Source organism: Tauraco erythrolophus, chromosome 19, assembly GCF_009769465.1.
Source record: "Tauraco erythrolophus isolate bTauEry1 chromosome 19, bTauEry1.pri, whole genome shotgun sequence".
Lineage (NCBI taxonomy): Eukaryota > Metazoa > Chordata > Aves > Musophagiformes > Musophagidae > Tauraco > Tauraco erythrolophus.
Genome location: NC_141483.1, coordinates 7,831,241 through 7,847,902, shown reverse-complemented (window position 1 = coordinate 7,847,902; position 16,662 = coordinate 7,831,241). Strand labels below are relative to the sequence as shown.

General features: G+C 38.3%; 1 protein-coding gene across 2 annotated transcripts in view; it reads right to left on the bottom strand.

Moving 5' to 3' along the window:
• Window positions 1-6,710: 6,710 nt before the first annotated feature.
• The window catches only part of TANGO2 (transport and golgi organization 2 homolog), a 34,422-nt gene continuing 24,470 nt past the window's right edge, over window positions 6,711-16,662 (bottom strand). For both annotated transcript variants that reach the window (XM_086623253.1, XM_086623254.1), the window contains 4 exons: window positions 14,963-15,033; window positions 12,554-12,707; window positions 9,849-9,953; window positions 6,711-9,385 (listed from right to left, as the gene is read on the bottom strand). In XM_086623253.1, the coding sequence (XP_086479379.1) occupies window positions 9,265-9,385; window positions 9,849-9,953; window positions 12,554-12,707; window positions 14,963-15,033 (451 nt within the window). In that variant the 3' untranslated portion in view covers window positions 6,711-9,264. The remainder of the gene's footprint in view (window positions 9,386-9,848; window positions 9,954-12,553; window positions 12,708-14,962; window positions 15,034-16,662) is intronic.

Below are 16,662 nucleotides of genomic sequence, written 5' to 3'. Positions count from 1 at the left end.
TCCGAGCCGCTCCGGTCCCCGCAGGCGGGACTCCGCTCTTGCCAAGCCAATTGAGTTCCCTGTCTCTTCTGTCACAAATTTGAAATCTCGATCGCCATTGGTAGACCCCGTGGCATGTTAACTCGCTGTGCCAGTAGAGACGCGAAAGGCATACGCCTTCACGGCTCCAGACCAATGAGAAGGAGGCGGGGGCGGGACCGAGGCGGCGGGAGGGCGCAGTGGAGGGAACCGCCGCCGCGAGATGAGGGTTCCTTTGTCTGGTGCGCGGGGCGCCGCTGCCGGGCGGTCACAGCGCTGCTGCCATGGCGCTGTCAGCGGGGCGGCCCAGCCCAGGGAGGGTTCCTCGGCAGCGCGGAGCGGTGCCGAAGGCGGCCGTTAACGGCGGCCGCTGAGGGGAGAAGGGCGCGCGGCCAGGGCCGCCCCGGCGCCGCTGAGGCAGCGGCAGCGCGTTACCGCAGCCCGCCTGGCGCGCGCTGCGCGGCCTCGCCTTCGGTTTCCCGCTGGACGAACCCACCGCGGCGCCTCGCCGCGCCCCGCCCGTGCCGCCTGAGGCGGACGAACGCGGCCCCGCTGCTCTGCCAGCCGGCGCCCAGCCGGACACCCGTCCCGTCCGGGCTCCGGGAACCGCCTCCCGGGGCTGCCGCGCCGAAACCCGGCTGCGGGGCCGCGCGTGCAGCACCGCACGCACCGGCACGGCTTTCTGACCCGCACCGGGCAGCTGGGCTTGTCCGCACCGGCGTTCTTAGGTCCTCCGCCCGCTCCAACAGCGCCAGATCCGGTAACGCAGCGGTCCGGCTGATTCCGGGCGCTTTGTGTCCTTCCACCGCAGCTGTTCTTACTTTAGATGAGAAAACTACAGCGGCAGCGAGGGTCGCAGGAACTCCATGCCTTTTGCCGGCCTTGACGGAAGGACTGCCCAGGGCTCACTAGCTCGCTAAGGAAAAGATGCCACTTTTTCCTACAAACACTGCTTCGTATCTAGAAGTAGAATAACTACAGTACTACCCCTTCAAAACTGGCATATCTCTTTTAAGTAAATCAAAGTCGGTCCGTATTTCATGCCATATGCACCAGGCAGCTCAGGCAATAAGCCGAGAATCAGCCCCAAATCTGACAAGTGTTTTAACGCAATTCCAAAATAATTATAGGAATAATAATTACATAAACATCTGATGCAATATATGTAAAGTTACTTCTAAACAGTTAATGAAGATTTGTTGTTTCTAATTCACTCTGATACTTAATAAATTGCTCCCCCCTCTTCCCCAAAACAGACAACCATAGTAGGTTTTATGTATCAACTTAAATTAGAGGGTAACCTCTTTTGTCTTTCATTATCATACTGATTTGAAAAAAACATACACAAAATACTATCATAATACATCAGTGGTTGAATCACCTATAGTATAATAGCATTTAACTATGATAAATGTTTTCATTTGCTTCCGTAAGCAATTTCAGGACATAAGAATCTTCTGATATTTCACTCATCTTATGTCTTTGAGGTCCTCAGATACTGCTATGAAAGATAACAGTAATATTTTAAAATAATGTTGAAGACCTGTGTTAGGCCTTTCATCTTTGTGTTTGAGCGGACCAATATATCTAATGATGTGCTGGTAATTGGTTAGAATCTTTGCAAGCTGCCCTTAAAAACTGAAAGCCGTTTCTAATTTTTAATTCCTCATAACAGGCTTCTGCACTTAAGCCATTATTTCAGAGTGTTTTTAAATTTTTAAAGCAGTCATTTTTAAATTGTGACTGCTTTTATTAACTTTAAATCAAACCACTTTAGGATGAATATTTAATAAATATCCATGGTTTGCAAAACAGCCATTTACATCACGCTTCAACATTCAAAGCTGAGGGGAAAAAATCTCATTATTATTAAATGGAGAATTTGAGTTGATGTTGGCACTTGCTGTAAACTAGCTGTGTCATGTCACCTCATAAATTGCTAAAATTGTGACAGAGGATATATGAAAATGCAATTATGACTCATTTGCACCCAGTTTATGTGACTATATAACTGAAGTATTGCACACTGCAGAAAATAGGTTAATTTTTTTGTATTTATATAAACAGCAACATTTCAGCATCAGAAGAGGCAAGAACACAGATTTTTGTGTAGAGATGGAAGAATTAAAATGCCTGCAGTGCTTTGAAAATGAAAAAATAACCAGTTTGTTAGTTTTTCCATTATGTATCCATTTCCAGAGACTCGTTAACACTATGACTTCAAACAACGATGCAGCAGCTGGTTCTTTGAGTCACTGACGGTACAGGGAAATACACTTCTAACGTCTCATAAACAAAAGAAGAACAATCCAGTAGCAAAACAATGGTTTCATCAAAACAATGTTAAAATCATGGTTACGTTTTTAACCCAGAAGGCCTATGTGACCTCTGGAGAATTAAATCTGATCTGCTGTGCCTGACAAGTTGCACATTCACCTCAAAATTTTGACCACCTGGACTTCAGAAAGAAAGATTCACCAAGCGTGCATAAAACCCCCTTATCTTCCATCTGGATTTTTTAATTAGAAGTGTGCAGGTCCACCTGCAGAGTGCAATCAGGGTTTACCATGGTATCATGAACTATCATTATCATCAGCAAAAAGTAGTTCCTAATGACACGGAGATTTTCATGTGCAAGATAGTGGAAGGCAGGATAGAAACAATTGCTGTGAACACAAAACACAAAACAAGCCCATAAGGAAAACAACTACGAGCTTCCTAGTAAAGTTAACAGGCTGCATTCATCAGAATGAAAATTAGGTGGAGCCAGTGTCTTTTTCATATTCTTAGTTACAATGTCAGTAACTGCAGCACATACAGTGTTGTTCCAACAGCAAAATCAACTGGAAGACAAATTTTTCTCAGCCCGCACTACTTTTATTTCAGTAAAATAGGTTGTTTTGCAAAAAAAAAAAAAGGTATTTTACTTTCTGAATATGTGAAATATATAAAAAAATTAATATGACACATTTCCAAAGACACTTCAAACCCCAATCATCAAGGCATAAAATAGATTTTGGGTATGAAACACATTTTGTGTACTTTGCAATATGTATTATTAGCCTGATGGAAACAATTATTACCAGATTAATGGAGCTGAGTCACTCAAGCTACAGCCTACAGCGCGCTGGTTTGCACTCAAAGACCTGGAACTATACTAAAAAGACTTCCTTAGTAATGTTATTAAAACAGATACATTTTTAATCTAAGTGCTGTTCAGGGGACAGTTGGTATACAGCATTCACATTTTAACCACCTTGGACCATGAGGTGGAGGCAAGCTGGTTCCAAACCACAGACTCCTGCAGCTCTACAGAGCCCAACCTTTGAACTTCAGCAAGGAAATGCTTCCGTGGAGACTGTTTCCCTGGTACCTGCTCATCCTGCACCAGAGTGGAAATGATCGATGTACTTCCAGGTAGCACTCCAAACACAGCTATGTAAATTGGAAGTCTGAGAAAGCTCTCAACCATGGAAAAATCAAGTAAAACGCAATAAAAAAAAAATATAATTGACAAACCCAAATAATGAATTCATGGGAAAATTGTAGGAGTAAGAAGTGGTGCAAATTGTTTAAGATCTACTGAATTTAGTTGCATTAATGACACAATCCATATTACATCAGCAACCAACAGCATTCTTTCCACTGAGTTCAGTGAGATTTCTCTCATGCCCCAAGGATGAATCTGAGAATAATTTATGTTGCATGGAGGCATCTAAACTAACAAAGAGTACTTATTTCTACGTTGAACCTGGTCTGAATACAGCCCATATCAAATCAAGTGTCCAGCCCCCAAAAATGCAGACCTTTTTAATAACCCTCAGAAGGTTCATGATGTCTAACTTCAGGAACCTAATCTAACTTGCCCATAAAATGGAGAGGCAGGTAAGCCTCCCCATTGATTACAGTAAGAGAATTCAGAATGCTTAAACAATGTGACATAGAAGGGTTGGGATTTTCTCCAAGTTTTGAGATAAATTGTCTCATTTGCCAGAGGATGATAAATCCATTTATCATCAAGCACAAATCACTCTAGGTAACATTCTCTGCAATTGCCAGTTGGACCTAGGTTGGTGCTATTGTACAGTGATGGAGGCTGCCCTCGCTTGTTCAAACTTGTTCCTAGGGCTGAAAATCCTGCATTCTTCAATATAATCAATTTTTATCTATGGGAATATTAGAGAAAAAATTAAACAACATCCATGTGGGACAGAACTGCAGTCTTCATACTTTGCTTTCTATACGTCCTTTTATGCAAATAGTTCAGAGCACTTTTCTAGAATAGATAACATTCATCTGCTATTTGTAAAGATAAACTTAAGTAAAGAAAACAAAATCCTCTGAGACAGCCTTGTAGCTTTCACCCCATGCATCTCTACCATATGCTACTGTTCAGTTGTGAAACTTATCCTGAAAGTCAGTCTTAGCTACTTTCCAAGAGCTACAGTAGTATTCCATGGACTACTACTTTAAGACATTCTAGCTACTCCTAAACTTCTCCAGCAGTGACTGCTGTTGAGTGGGAATTTTTCCTGTGAGTCATTACACATCATGATGTTTTAAATTCAAAACTTTGGTAACAAATTGTACTTCCTTGTTCCACAGGACTGCTGTGAACTACAGCTAAGAAACTGTTGCTCCATTTCTTCCTTAGCTTGGTCTACTATATGTATTGCTGGTGGCATGAAGACATGAATCAGGAGCATAATCTTTGGCTGCCAAAATTCCAGGTATAGGTGCACTTACATGAGCAAAACCATAAATGTCAGTACCTTTGTTTTCCCCAGCAGAGGCAAAATAAGTTATGCTTCTGAAAGCACAATTGTGCTGGTATGGCTGTTTTTTATGTAACTGCCATTCTGGGATTTCTTTCCCAGTCTGAACACATGCATATTATACCAAGAGAGTACTCAGACTTGACTGGCACAATATATTGCTAAAAAACGAAAAATTTGCAACTGCCATATTGCAAGGATGCCGATACAACACTCATCTATCACATGCTACAAGGAAAGCAGACCAGTACAAGCAGATTTGTGCAGCAAAACAATTGGTGCCAAGCACTTAATCTCCACGCTATGTGCATTTCAGACAGTTTTGCTTCAGGCTAAACCTGTTACCTGTTGGAGTACACTTCGTGGTTCCTGAAGCACATCTACCAGTTCCGTTCCATCTGAAAATAATCTAGTCCCTGTGATCTGAGGTTGCCCTGAAATGTGAGCCAAAGCACAGTAAATAGGGACTGTTGGAAAAATCAGGAAAGGGCACTACTAATGAAACTAAGGTACTCGTGTAGACCCACCTGTAATTGAAAGGACAGTTGATTCCTCTCTTGCCAGCCATGCAAGTGAGGTATGACAAACATGAGATGGATAAAAGCCTTTGGCTAAGACTAGGCTCTATGGTTATTTCCAGCAGCTATTCAGAGCAGAGCTAGTACAGGGAGAGAAAAAAAGACCCTAGCTTTCACATTCACCTTTTTCTTGGAAGAGCACATTCTTTTAATGAGAGGCAAAAGCCTCAATTATTGAATACTAATTATAATGCTGTACCACAAGAAGAGACACTATTGGCTCCACATACTCTCCAGTTTATTATTTAATCTATCTTAATTAATGCCTGAAAAGTGATGTCGTTTCCTCCACCAAACAGAAGCAATCAATGTGTTTACACAATCTGGTAAGGTACTAACCAAGGCTGGCTCTGTGCCTATAAGGGCTGGCACGTCAGATGAGATATCCATGGAAAACACTTCCCCTGTCACCAGAGGCAAGCTTGTAAAGGACCTCACTGCATTAGTAGGCACTGTTGTTTCTCAGCAGCCACAAAAAGAAAAAGCTCAGAAAATATTTTGGAACACCAGCTCGTTCCAGAACATTTTACTGAGAATATTTAAGCTTATAATGATGATCAAGAATGTGCTGAAGTCACATTAATTCGGAGCAAGTTAAATGAGGACTAAATATACTTCTAAGTGCTACGTAAAGGCCAGCTTATACATTTGCTTAAATTCTTTAAGTCAGTATTACATAATCATAATTGCAGAGACCAAGCATATGACAGCACCATTACATTTCATATCATCAGCTAAAAATGCACTCTGCATAAATTATTTTCGTAACAATTATTTCTATGCTATTCAAAATAAAGAAGTTAAAATCCTGTACCTATGTAACACTCATAGCTCCAGTGGAAGCTTTATAATCTGTGCACAGGGTTGTTCTGGTTTGGGGTTTTGGGTTTGGTGCGTTTTGTTTGTTTTTGTTTGGTTGGGTTAGGGGGTTTGTTTTTATTTGTTGTTTTGTTTTTTTTTTAACCAAAAGATTATATCACTGAATGCCATTTCCAGTTCAAACTCTTCAGGAGAGAGATCAGAACTTAACGTGCATTTTCATAACATTAAGAAAAATTCAGGTTTTGCCTGTTGAGACAAATATTTAATAATGCAAATACTACAGTTTTAATAAGTAATGTGATCATTCAAGTTGGTTGATTTTACTTATCACACAAAGTTAGAGGCAAATTAACATGAACATATGTGCAAAAACACACAGTTTATTAATGTTGGCAAAGGCTGGTCATCAGATTGACTTTATTCTGATTCTAGTTTTGCACACACATGTGAACAACAATTATGAAACAACTTTAAGAAAAAAAATTGAGTTTTTACAGATATTTCAAAATTTCTTCCACTACCATTTTGATAGAAAAAAGACAGGAAACAAAAATCTCTGGCAAATTTATGACTTTGAAAAGATGTGATATATAAGCAAACTTAGTAAAATGCCATGCAATAGTTTCCTATATACAGTTTTACCCTTTATATCCTTTTAAACTGATATTTAAAATCCCCTTTTAGTCTTAAAAATACTTTTATAAAAATAAAATACTTTGTTAACTTTAGCTACAGTTTACTTTTTCCAGTGGATTCATTGCAACTATGATTTGCACCCAGTAAATTTTGCACTTCATGAATACCTGATCCTTTCTTGCTGGTATCTGCACTGCAGTCCTGATCCCGTTTCCACTGAAGCCAATGACAAAACTCTCATAAGCTTCAAATGAAGTTAAAAAAGCTCAGTTTATTAATTATTCGGTCACAATAAAAAATAATATCAGAGGTTTAGGTTTTTTACTGCTTATTTTAATTTTTAGAAGTAAATCCCAGATTTAGAATTTTGGTTCAAGCAAAGAAAAATACATTATCATGTTTTTACATCTAAGCTCTGACTTGCTTCTCTTTTGCTTATGCGTAAAAAATAAGAATAAATTTTCATTATTACAGGAAACTATAAAAACTATAAGGTTTATAAATGCTTTTAGCATGAAACTGCATGTGAGCATTTTGCTTGCCATTTAGGTTAATGCCTTCAAATAGAATGTCTTGTTCAAATATACACTGGTGATTTTTTTCTTAAGATATAAAAAAACACTTACCACACAAACTCTCAGTAAATCAAGCCATGGAAGCAGGGTTTTGTTTCTAAATTTGAATTTGACAAATGCAGATTTAAGACAGCTATGGCTATTTCTTTGCATCTAAAACCAACAATAACATTTTTATTCATACAAATATATGGTTTAAACCAATCATCAAAAACGAGCTAACCATTTCCTACAGCTCACAAAGTCTGGAAGACTCGGAGTTTGAAACTCTGTGCGAGCCAACAAGACTGTATTGATCATCTTGCAATTACGGTGGTCAAAAGTCATTTATATAGTATTGAATCAACAACCTGTGACTAGTCATGCCAGCAGTCCTGGTATCTAGGAGTTTTTTAAATACGCAAATACAAAGGAAAGAGTTGACTAAATGTTGCTTTAGTATCTCCTGGCAATCCGAAATCTGGGATTGGCCTTTCGCATTACTTCACCTCAATGGTTAAGTCTTGTTTGCTGCTGCCTCCGTTACAGACAGATACACACACACTAGTGAGAATGCTTGAACATACAAGCTTGAGTACAGAAGAATAGTTGCACATGATTGTGAAGGATATCAGAAATCTTGTTATTTTGCAATAATTAATATTCAGAGGCTTGTAAAAAACCATACATTTGGCATATACAGAGAAAAAAAATAGTAGTGATCCATTTTTAACTTAATATTCAGCATCCAAAATAAGTCAGAACAGAACACCGATAGCAGCAAAATAACTCAGAGATTTAAAATATCTTGATATTGGCCAGAACGTTCTATCACCTACACTGTCACTGAATAATTGACAAAAGCATGCATTTAAATAGCTTTTTAATTCACAGATGTTGGAACATATGAAGTGCATTGGAATACCCAACTTTTTCAGCCATATAGGACCACAACAATGTCACTTTACAACATATAGTTATTTTTACTAAAAATCTATAAGCAGTCACTCCAGGCTTTAACATATGATACCAAGAAACAGATGAAACCAAAATTGCACATGTACATATTCAGCTTGTTTGCAAACAGATACCTAGTCCTTACCTGCCTGCTGGGGAAGAAAATAAGAAAACCAATATTGCTAACTAGACTGTCAGGAAACAAGATGTCACAATTTCATCACGGTCAAAGATAAGCAAGTCTGCTCCCATGATTTTTTCAGTAAAACTGAACAGAGACTGAACTAAATTTCCTATCTATTCTCAAATCAAGTTTTGGAAATAATATATATTGCTGTACTATCTTTAGGAAAGTAAATTTAAAGAGTCCCCCCTGCTCTGCCCTCCCCAGGCAGAACATTGCACCACGGCACTGCTGAAAAGTTTAAATGCTACAAAAGCACTTAACATTACTGAGATAACATACATGCATTTAATGCACACTGGCATCAGCTATACCATCTTAAAAGCGTATGTTGAAGAGAAAGCAAAGTTTGGTAAAACCTTTAGATAGAACAACAAAAGCAGCAACTGTTTCCTCTCCTCAGAACTGAAAACATGTTTTAAGAGTCTACTTAAAACATCTTTAAAAAAGAGCCACAACATTGACAAAAAAGCAATAACTGTCTTGGGCAAAGATGGCCTTGCCCTACAGGCAGCGTGATTTTTTTTTTTTCTGATTATAAATTGCTACTTTAGGTAAAAACAGTATCTTTTGGTTTTATCCAAAGGACTTGCAAGCCTGACAGGGTATGCGACCGGTTTATTTAAACTTTTGCTTTCCTTGCTATTTTTAGCCTGGGGAGGCTGGCACAAAGCATTTACTAGAGCTTAATGGCTTGTTCTCTCGTTGCTTTTATTACAAACCGTTCGAACGGAAAGTTGTTAAGTGTGCAGTTTGAATTCATAGGTGCTTGTTTTCCACTGGTTGACATCTGCATTGACCATGCTGCGCTCGGTGAAAGTAACCTGTCCTTCTGCATCAATGAGAATGACTGTGTTAGTCCTGAAACAACATACAGGTGGAAGGTTAAGCCTTGTGTCCGTTACATAAATTTGCAGGGTTCCATCCTCCCCTCAAAGGTTTTAGCTCATCATCACCACACTAGCAGGGCAGCCATTGTCCTGGCAAGTTCAAATGGGTATTTTCAGTCCCTTCTGTCACTCCACTGCTCTGATTCCCTGTTGCACTTCGCAGCAGCTGACACACAAGCTTGCTCATTTACAGAGAGTATGATAAAAGGTTTAACTTTATTTTTTAAAAAAAGCTCATCAGTAGCAAATCTAAGACATCAGAATGCTGAGCAAGGAAATGCTGTGTAAGGAAATACTTTACTGAATTACATTTGATTCATACCTGAACAAATTTAAAGCAGTCACTATAGAGTTAAAACTTACAGCAGCATAATTTTGATTTGAGATATGCTTTGATCCAGCACACATCTATTTCTGACTTTGAATTTCTTTACCTTGTTCCATAACCTGGGCAACGAACACATATGGCTGAATACTTGTTCAACACAGGACGTATATAATCCTTTCCTTGGCCTTCAATCGCAGGGTCTGGTAATTGACTGAAAAAAGTAGTAAAGTAATTAAAAAAAAAATTAAATCTCCAATATTAACACATTCATCCCTCTTGAACAAAGTGGGTTGACTGAGTGGTTGACAAATAACAATCACTTTTTGAAAAGTACAAAAATGTGAATTGTGTTCAAAACTGTGGTATGAGGAAAATCAGAGACAAAACAGCTTGTAAGCTCTTTCCCATAGAGAGCCTTTAAGGTCTTGAACTTTTGTCTCATTGTAAGAAATTTTTTCATATCTTCACAAGTTTTTCCACTTTCCTTGTTTTTCTTCATCTGTATTTCTGTATTTTAGTTTCAATTAAAACATTAATGATCAAGTAATTTGAGGCACATCACACAAAACAGCATTTTTCCAGTTAGACTCCAGGAGTTCTTTTTGTGTCAAAGACCTCTCTGCTTCCTTCAATCTTATCAGGAATACCTGGAAAATACCTAGGACAATCCTTAAAGTAAAATTTGTGAAGATGCAGCAGAGGACAAGGTGAGCTTGTGCCCAAATTTCTTGACATATAACTCCGATCAAAGCTTGAAAGATATTTAGAAACATAATTTTATTATAAAGCATATCAAGCTTCATGTATTGTAATTAAACAAGTATCAGCATCCCACAGAAGAGATGCTAAGGTCACAAAAGTCACTGCAGCAATCTTACATCCCTGACTTTCCATTCACATTACCAGAACATATTCTCCAGTGCTACCCATAAGCACAGCTTCCTATTTCAATACTTAAAGATTCCAATTTTATTTATCGAAGTCCAATTTAACTTTTATTATAAAAATTTTTCCTGTTTGATTTTTAAGCTTCTTCCATCTTCAAGCAATCATCTCGTTTCTGCCTCCCAGCACAGACCCAGTTGTACCTATAAAATAATAGTAGTTCAGCAGCCCTTCAGCTGTACAGTGAGTGTTGAGGAAGAGGGCAGAACGAAACAGACTGTCAATTCAACCTCATTTTCAGAGCTTATCCTGATCTGTAGAGGAGACCATGAAGTTTGTTATGCTGTAATTGGCCTTTAGATCTAACTGGGATCATTTTCTTTGTTGTTGTTGTGGTGAAAAGGACCTGTGGGCATTTCAGAGAGAAGCAAGAATAGGTGCAATTCTAGTGTGAACAGAGCAACTAAGCTCTTCTCACTCCTGTATTGGGCATACAGCTAGAGCATACCACGATGTAACAGAGAAGGAACACTGCAGGGCACTCCAGCCCTTGAGAACTGTCAGCTTCTATCTCATACTCCACCACCAACCACTGCACCCACTTAACTCCCGTAACACACATGAAGTGATCATAAAGTAATATGCGATATTTTAAGCAAGTTCAAAGCTAGTGCACATCAATGTGTTCATATTTATTGTAAAAAGTTAATACAATCTTGAAGCTTTGCAAAGATTACAGACTTAGTTTTAAATATTGCTTTTTGTGAGTAAACATTTCCATTTTATAGTCAGATGATTTCAGATGAGATCATACTGAATTACTGAATGTTAAGGCAAGATAATTTGTACTCTATTGTATCTTGTATCTTTGTCTTTTCACTAGTAAAAGGTAAAATACAACAATTTTTTTGAAATATCACTTGATCTGATATCAGATGAAAAAAGTAATTAAGATGGCTTAGCAGACTTCTCAATTACTACTCATTGCTAAGATGTCTGAGCTCTTATGTAAACATTTTAAACCACTGAAAAATGCCACAAACATGAATGCTTGTATTAAAATTGACTGATAAAGTTAGGAAACTGGACTTCTCTACTAGAAGTAGCTTTGCTTCAACACATATCAACCCACAGACAGGTAAAATTCAAGCTGAACATGAAAGTTACTGGACAGTAAGCAACGATATGAATTTAGACCACAGCACTTCCTTTACCCTGTTCCATGTCTGGACACTGAAATCATATCAATTTCCTTTGCTTCTGAACATCTAGCTATGGGCTCAGGTTAACTGTGTAGCCAGTAGTGAGTGTAGGAAGCTTACTTAGATACTTAAACTCATCTCTTGATAACTTCCTTGACCAGAGGCTTACAACTGAACTGTGCAAACACTCCCTTGTCTCCTTCCCTCATTTAGCCTAAACTAATTGCATTTTTGAGGAAGGCAGCTGGTTCTACTTCAAAAATAGCTGTCTTCTCCACCCTCTGTGTCTACTCTGGGTAGCAATACAGAACAGCTAGCAGCTGCTAACGCAAACAAGTGCTTACTTTGCCTGCAGTAAGACACTGAACCTTATACTACAGTGAGCCTCCACAACGCTTACAGCAACAACTTCCACATGCTTTGTCTTGCACTCATTACCCTCTACTAAGAGAGGTGCAATCTTTAAAAGGGCACAGGGAAATCAGTGTACAGTCTATGAGTACCAAGACCGCAGTAATAATGTTTACTGTGTTGTCTGCTGCTTGAAGATCAATATTGTTGAAGTCAGACTGTGGAAAGAAAGAATACCACTGCTGCCCTTTGTTACCAGCTTTAGTCAATTAATATAAGACAAAGGTTTCTTTTCTGTCAAAATAATTTCTACATGCAGTTTTTAAACTGGTCATATTGCATTTTAAGTGAACTCTGGCTATCACGTTCTTACGGCTCTTGATTATTCATCACTGTAAGAAGCTCCTGCACCAAGTCTTCTTTGGTAAGGTCTTGACTTCTCTCGATCACTTCTGTGAAAAGCTGCTTCCCATATTCGAGTTTCTTCCATGGTGTATCCAACAAAGAATTACTCAATCCATATATTCCTATACATACACAAAAAACACAACACCCAAACAGCTTATTAAGCTCTGGAGCAAAGAATATTAACTTAGGTACTATGCAAAACATAACTTCATAATTATCGCACACAGTCTGAGGGACAAACCCAAATGCTATCAGCAAATTCATCATCAATCTCTTATGATAATTTGCTTATTCATCCTATTGCCAGCTTACATTTTACTTCAAAAATAAGTGAGGTCACTAAACTATGTATCAAAGATGTGTATCATGTGACAAAATAAATACAATACTTCTTCAGAGAGTAAGAGTCTCCTAGGTGTGTAACTGAATGAAATAATCTAACCATTTCTCAACAACTCTTCTGGACCACTGCTTCTGTCTATTGGGGGGGGGAAAAAACCCACAAAACCCAACACACAACCACAAAAAAACCCCCACAAAACTAAAACACTTACCTCAGAGCATCATTGCTTTAAGTTTACTAAAATTACCTGAATTTGAAATTTTCAGCAGTGTTAATTAACACAGTAGTGTGAAATCAAGTGAAACAAAGTCTTTTCTCTCTCCAGAACATATGACTAATGGAAACATCAGGGTATTACATAATCTAAGCACAAAATAACTTGTAATCATGATATTGTTGGGTTTATTTCCGTAAAGCAACTTTAATCTTTCAAGCTTTACGTGTCATGAAACTAATGAAATCCATAACAAGGAAGTTATGTGGTAAGTTTAAGATTTAAAAGCAATAACAATGAAGTGTTTACAGACCAGTTGGAACTAGATGATCTTTGAGGTCCCTTCCAACCCTAACCATTCCATGATTCCATGGCCAGATCCTGTGGACCACTTCTAGCTGCATAGTATCTAAATACTTACTAAATAATGTCCAGCAGTAGGGAAAATCAATTTAATTGGAAAGGGTATTCTGGTAATTTGCAGTTGTCATGACAAATTTCACAAGTTTTAATACAATTCAAGTAATTCCTGAGTTAATTTTTATCTGCAGGTATGCTATAAAACACATGCCCCATTCCTAAACAGCAGACTACGGCACGCACGCATGTCACACTAGGCTGTGCTTAAGCACTCCTCTCTGCTAACATTCAGTACTTTGTTTCACAGTTTTGCTCTAATCTGTACTTGAAGCAGTTACTTTTAACCTCTGGTTTACTAAATTATGAAAAAGGTACAACAGAATTACACAATTTTTGCAGTTTTGTCTTTTCCAGTTCAGCTATATTAATTATAACTGATTTCTGCATCTGATTTCACTCTTGAAAAAACACTGTAAAGAACATTTCATGACAAGAAGGAGCCTTCTCTTTAGAGGTACCCAATATTTCTCACCACAATCCAAACAAATAAGCACAAGGATTACCAAATCTTGTCTCTCCCTAATGGCAGCCACATACATGAAAAAGAAATTTGTTGTTGAGGAATTCAGACCAGAACTACCTTTGCTACAGTCTGCAGATACCTAAAATTTGTGATTCAAATTACAACAATGGCCAGATTTTTTTTTTTTTAATGTTTGTATTAAAACCTGTTTTGTGTTTGTAGCTGTGCAAAATCTAACAGCTGTTTCCAAGAATTCATGCTGTAATTGCCACAGTAACTATTTGCCTACTGGCAGCAACGTTTTGAACATTAACCTAAGTGGGCAAAATAAGCCACTGTCGTTATCAACCAGCTACACTGCTCAGAACCTTCTCTGTGTCCTTGTCCACTTAAATTGGCTTTTTGGTGATGAATTCTGGAGTATTGTTCTATGTAGCTGGCGAGATTGTAAATGTTTTAAATCAATCTACCTGATAAGACACAGAAAAGTTTTGTGTTTTTTAATTGTTTTGGTTTGTTTTTTTTTTTTTTTTTAAAAGCCAACTCTGTTTCTAGGGTCATAGTTACACTGTGACCTTTACACAGCTGGGTAAGGAGAGTTAGGGTCAAGTCCATGAACCTTTGAAAATTCCATTCAAGACAGACTTCTGTCCTTCAGTCATAGTTACCTAAGGAGCATCTCACAAATTGCAGTGCAGGTGGGTACACTGACATAGACAGAAGCTTTCAATGAACCATTGATTCTTAACTGAAATTTGTTAGTAAATACTTAAATGAGTTTAAGGACATTTAATTCTTTTTTTTTTTTTAAGAATGCAAACAAAAAGTTAGTGAAGACAATGCTTTAATAGCTAAATTACTAGAGGAATACAGCTACATTCTGACTCCTTTAAAATAACAGAGTAATATTCAGACCTTTCCGAAGAAAACCTACCAGGATTTAGGAAAACGGGTTCTAGTTCTCCTTTGTTTCCATAGTAGCAAATTACATCTCCTTCAGCGGTACTGTAAAATATAAATAAGAATTTCTCTTTGAAAAACCATCAGCTTCTATATTTGGTTATGCTCTAATTTCATGCAATCTTCAAACACAGCAAGATGTTTCTCCCACTGTTACTGTTATGATACCACAGCCCAGAAATTAATTGATAAGTTCTGTCACTCTCCTTCTCTCAAAATAATGTATCGGCTTTACCACTGTTAAGTGGCACCAAAATAGTTTTTAAACATAACTGTAATAAAATTCATTAAAAACCCAGAACTGCCACATGGAAAGTAGCCAGGCTTAATGACAAAAACCTGTATGGTTTTGAGAAACTGGAGACTTAGTTACTTGGGGGATGGAGGCACATTAAAACAAAACGACAAACCATCAGAGAGTAACGTTTTCCCATTATCTCTTTTGAATCACTACTGCACGCTAAGAGGCTGACTGCTGTGGGCCGTTTTATCTAGCAGAAGTAAATTTTTAGGCCCACTTATGGCAGTGTCATAGGGCACAGCTGGGTCCTTGAAGTGACAGATATGCATCTTCAGGATGTTCTCAGGTAACTGCAGTTAGCGTTTGCAAGCTCTCTCTCTAACTGTAGGTGGCTTCAGCACTCACTCTCTCCTGTGCACAGTTTAGCAGGAAGGATCTCAGATAATCATAGAATCATAGAATGGTTAGGGTTGGAAGGGACCTTAAAGATCATCTAGTTCCAACCTCCCTGCCATGGGCAGGGAAACCCACCACTACACCAGGTTGTCCAAAGCCTCATCCAATGTCCAAAGACAGCTTCCAATATTGCAAATAACTCACTTGGCAGAGGCAGCATATTCGAATAACACAGATTTTTAAGTAGTCTTGCTGATATTAACAACACAAATACCAAATCAGTTGATAATAAAAAACCCCAAAACAATCAAGTCATCAATAAGCCTTGCAAGTCTGGTGTGAAATGGAGAGTGGGGAATGGACTGCCATTGGATGGCTCACTCTCAACATCCCTCAATCCCATCAGCTGGCATGAAATAGTAATTCCTCACATTGCTACCAGTTGGTTGTTTTATTTTGGTCTGTGGTTTGTTGATGTTTTTGTTTTGTGGGATTTTTTTTTTGTTTTGTTTTGTTTTCTAATTTGCCAGGACACGAGATGATAAAATTTTGTAGTGCACTCTAGTGATTTAGTTATTCATAGTGGAAGAGGGATTATTCCAGTTACCAACACATTCTGACTGTAATTCAGCTTTTGATTTGTCCCCCAGGTTCTACTTCCTTACATAGCAGACAGGCTTTTTGAATTTAAAAAACCCACAAACCAAAAAGCACAACACAAGACTTGCAGTTAAGACTGAACTTGGATTGAGCAGCCTAAAACATAATACAGTAGAGAAGCTATTTCCAGCTCATTTTTTCATGAGATAAAAAGACATATCTGTGCCTTGATGCAAATAAGAGTATATAGACTGCAATCTCATTAATGATGGACTGGAAGTTAAATTGCTCTGCATAAGTTAGCATCCATTACTCAAACCTTAAAAACAAGCTAAACAGTCTTGATTTAGCTGTTTATATTCTTCTTAAAAAGTCATTCTGAAAGACATTCTATAGCATCCTTTGCCAGACAGCCAAATGAAGAGGGAAGTATTAAC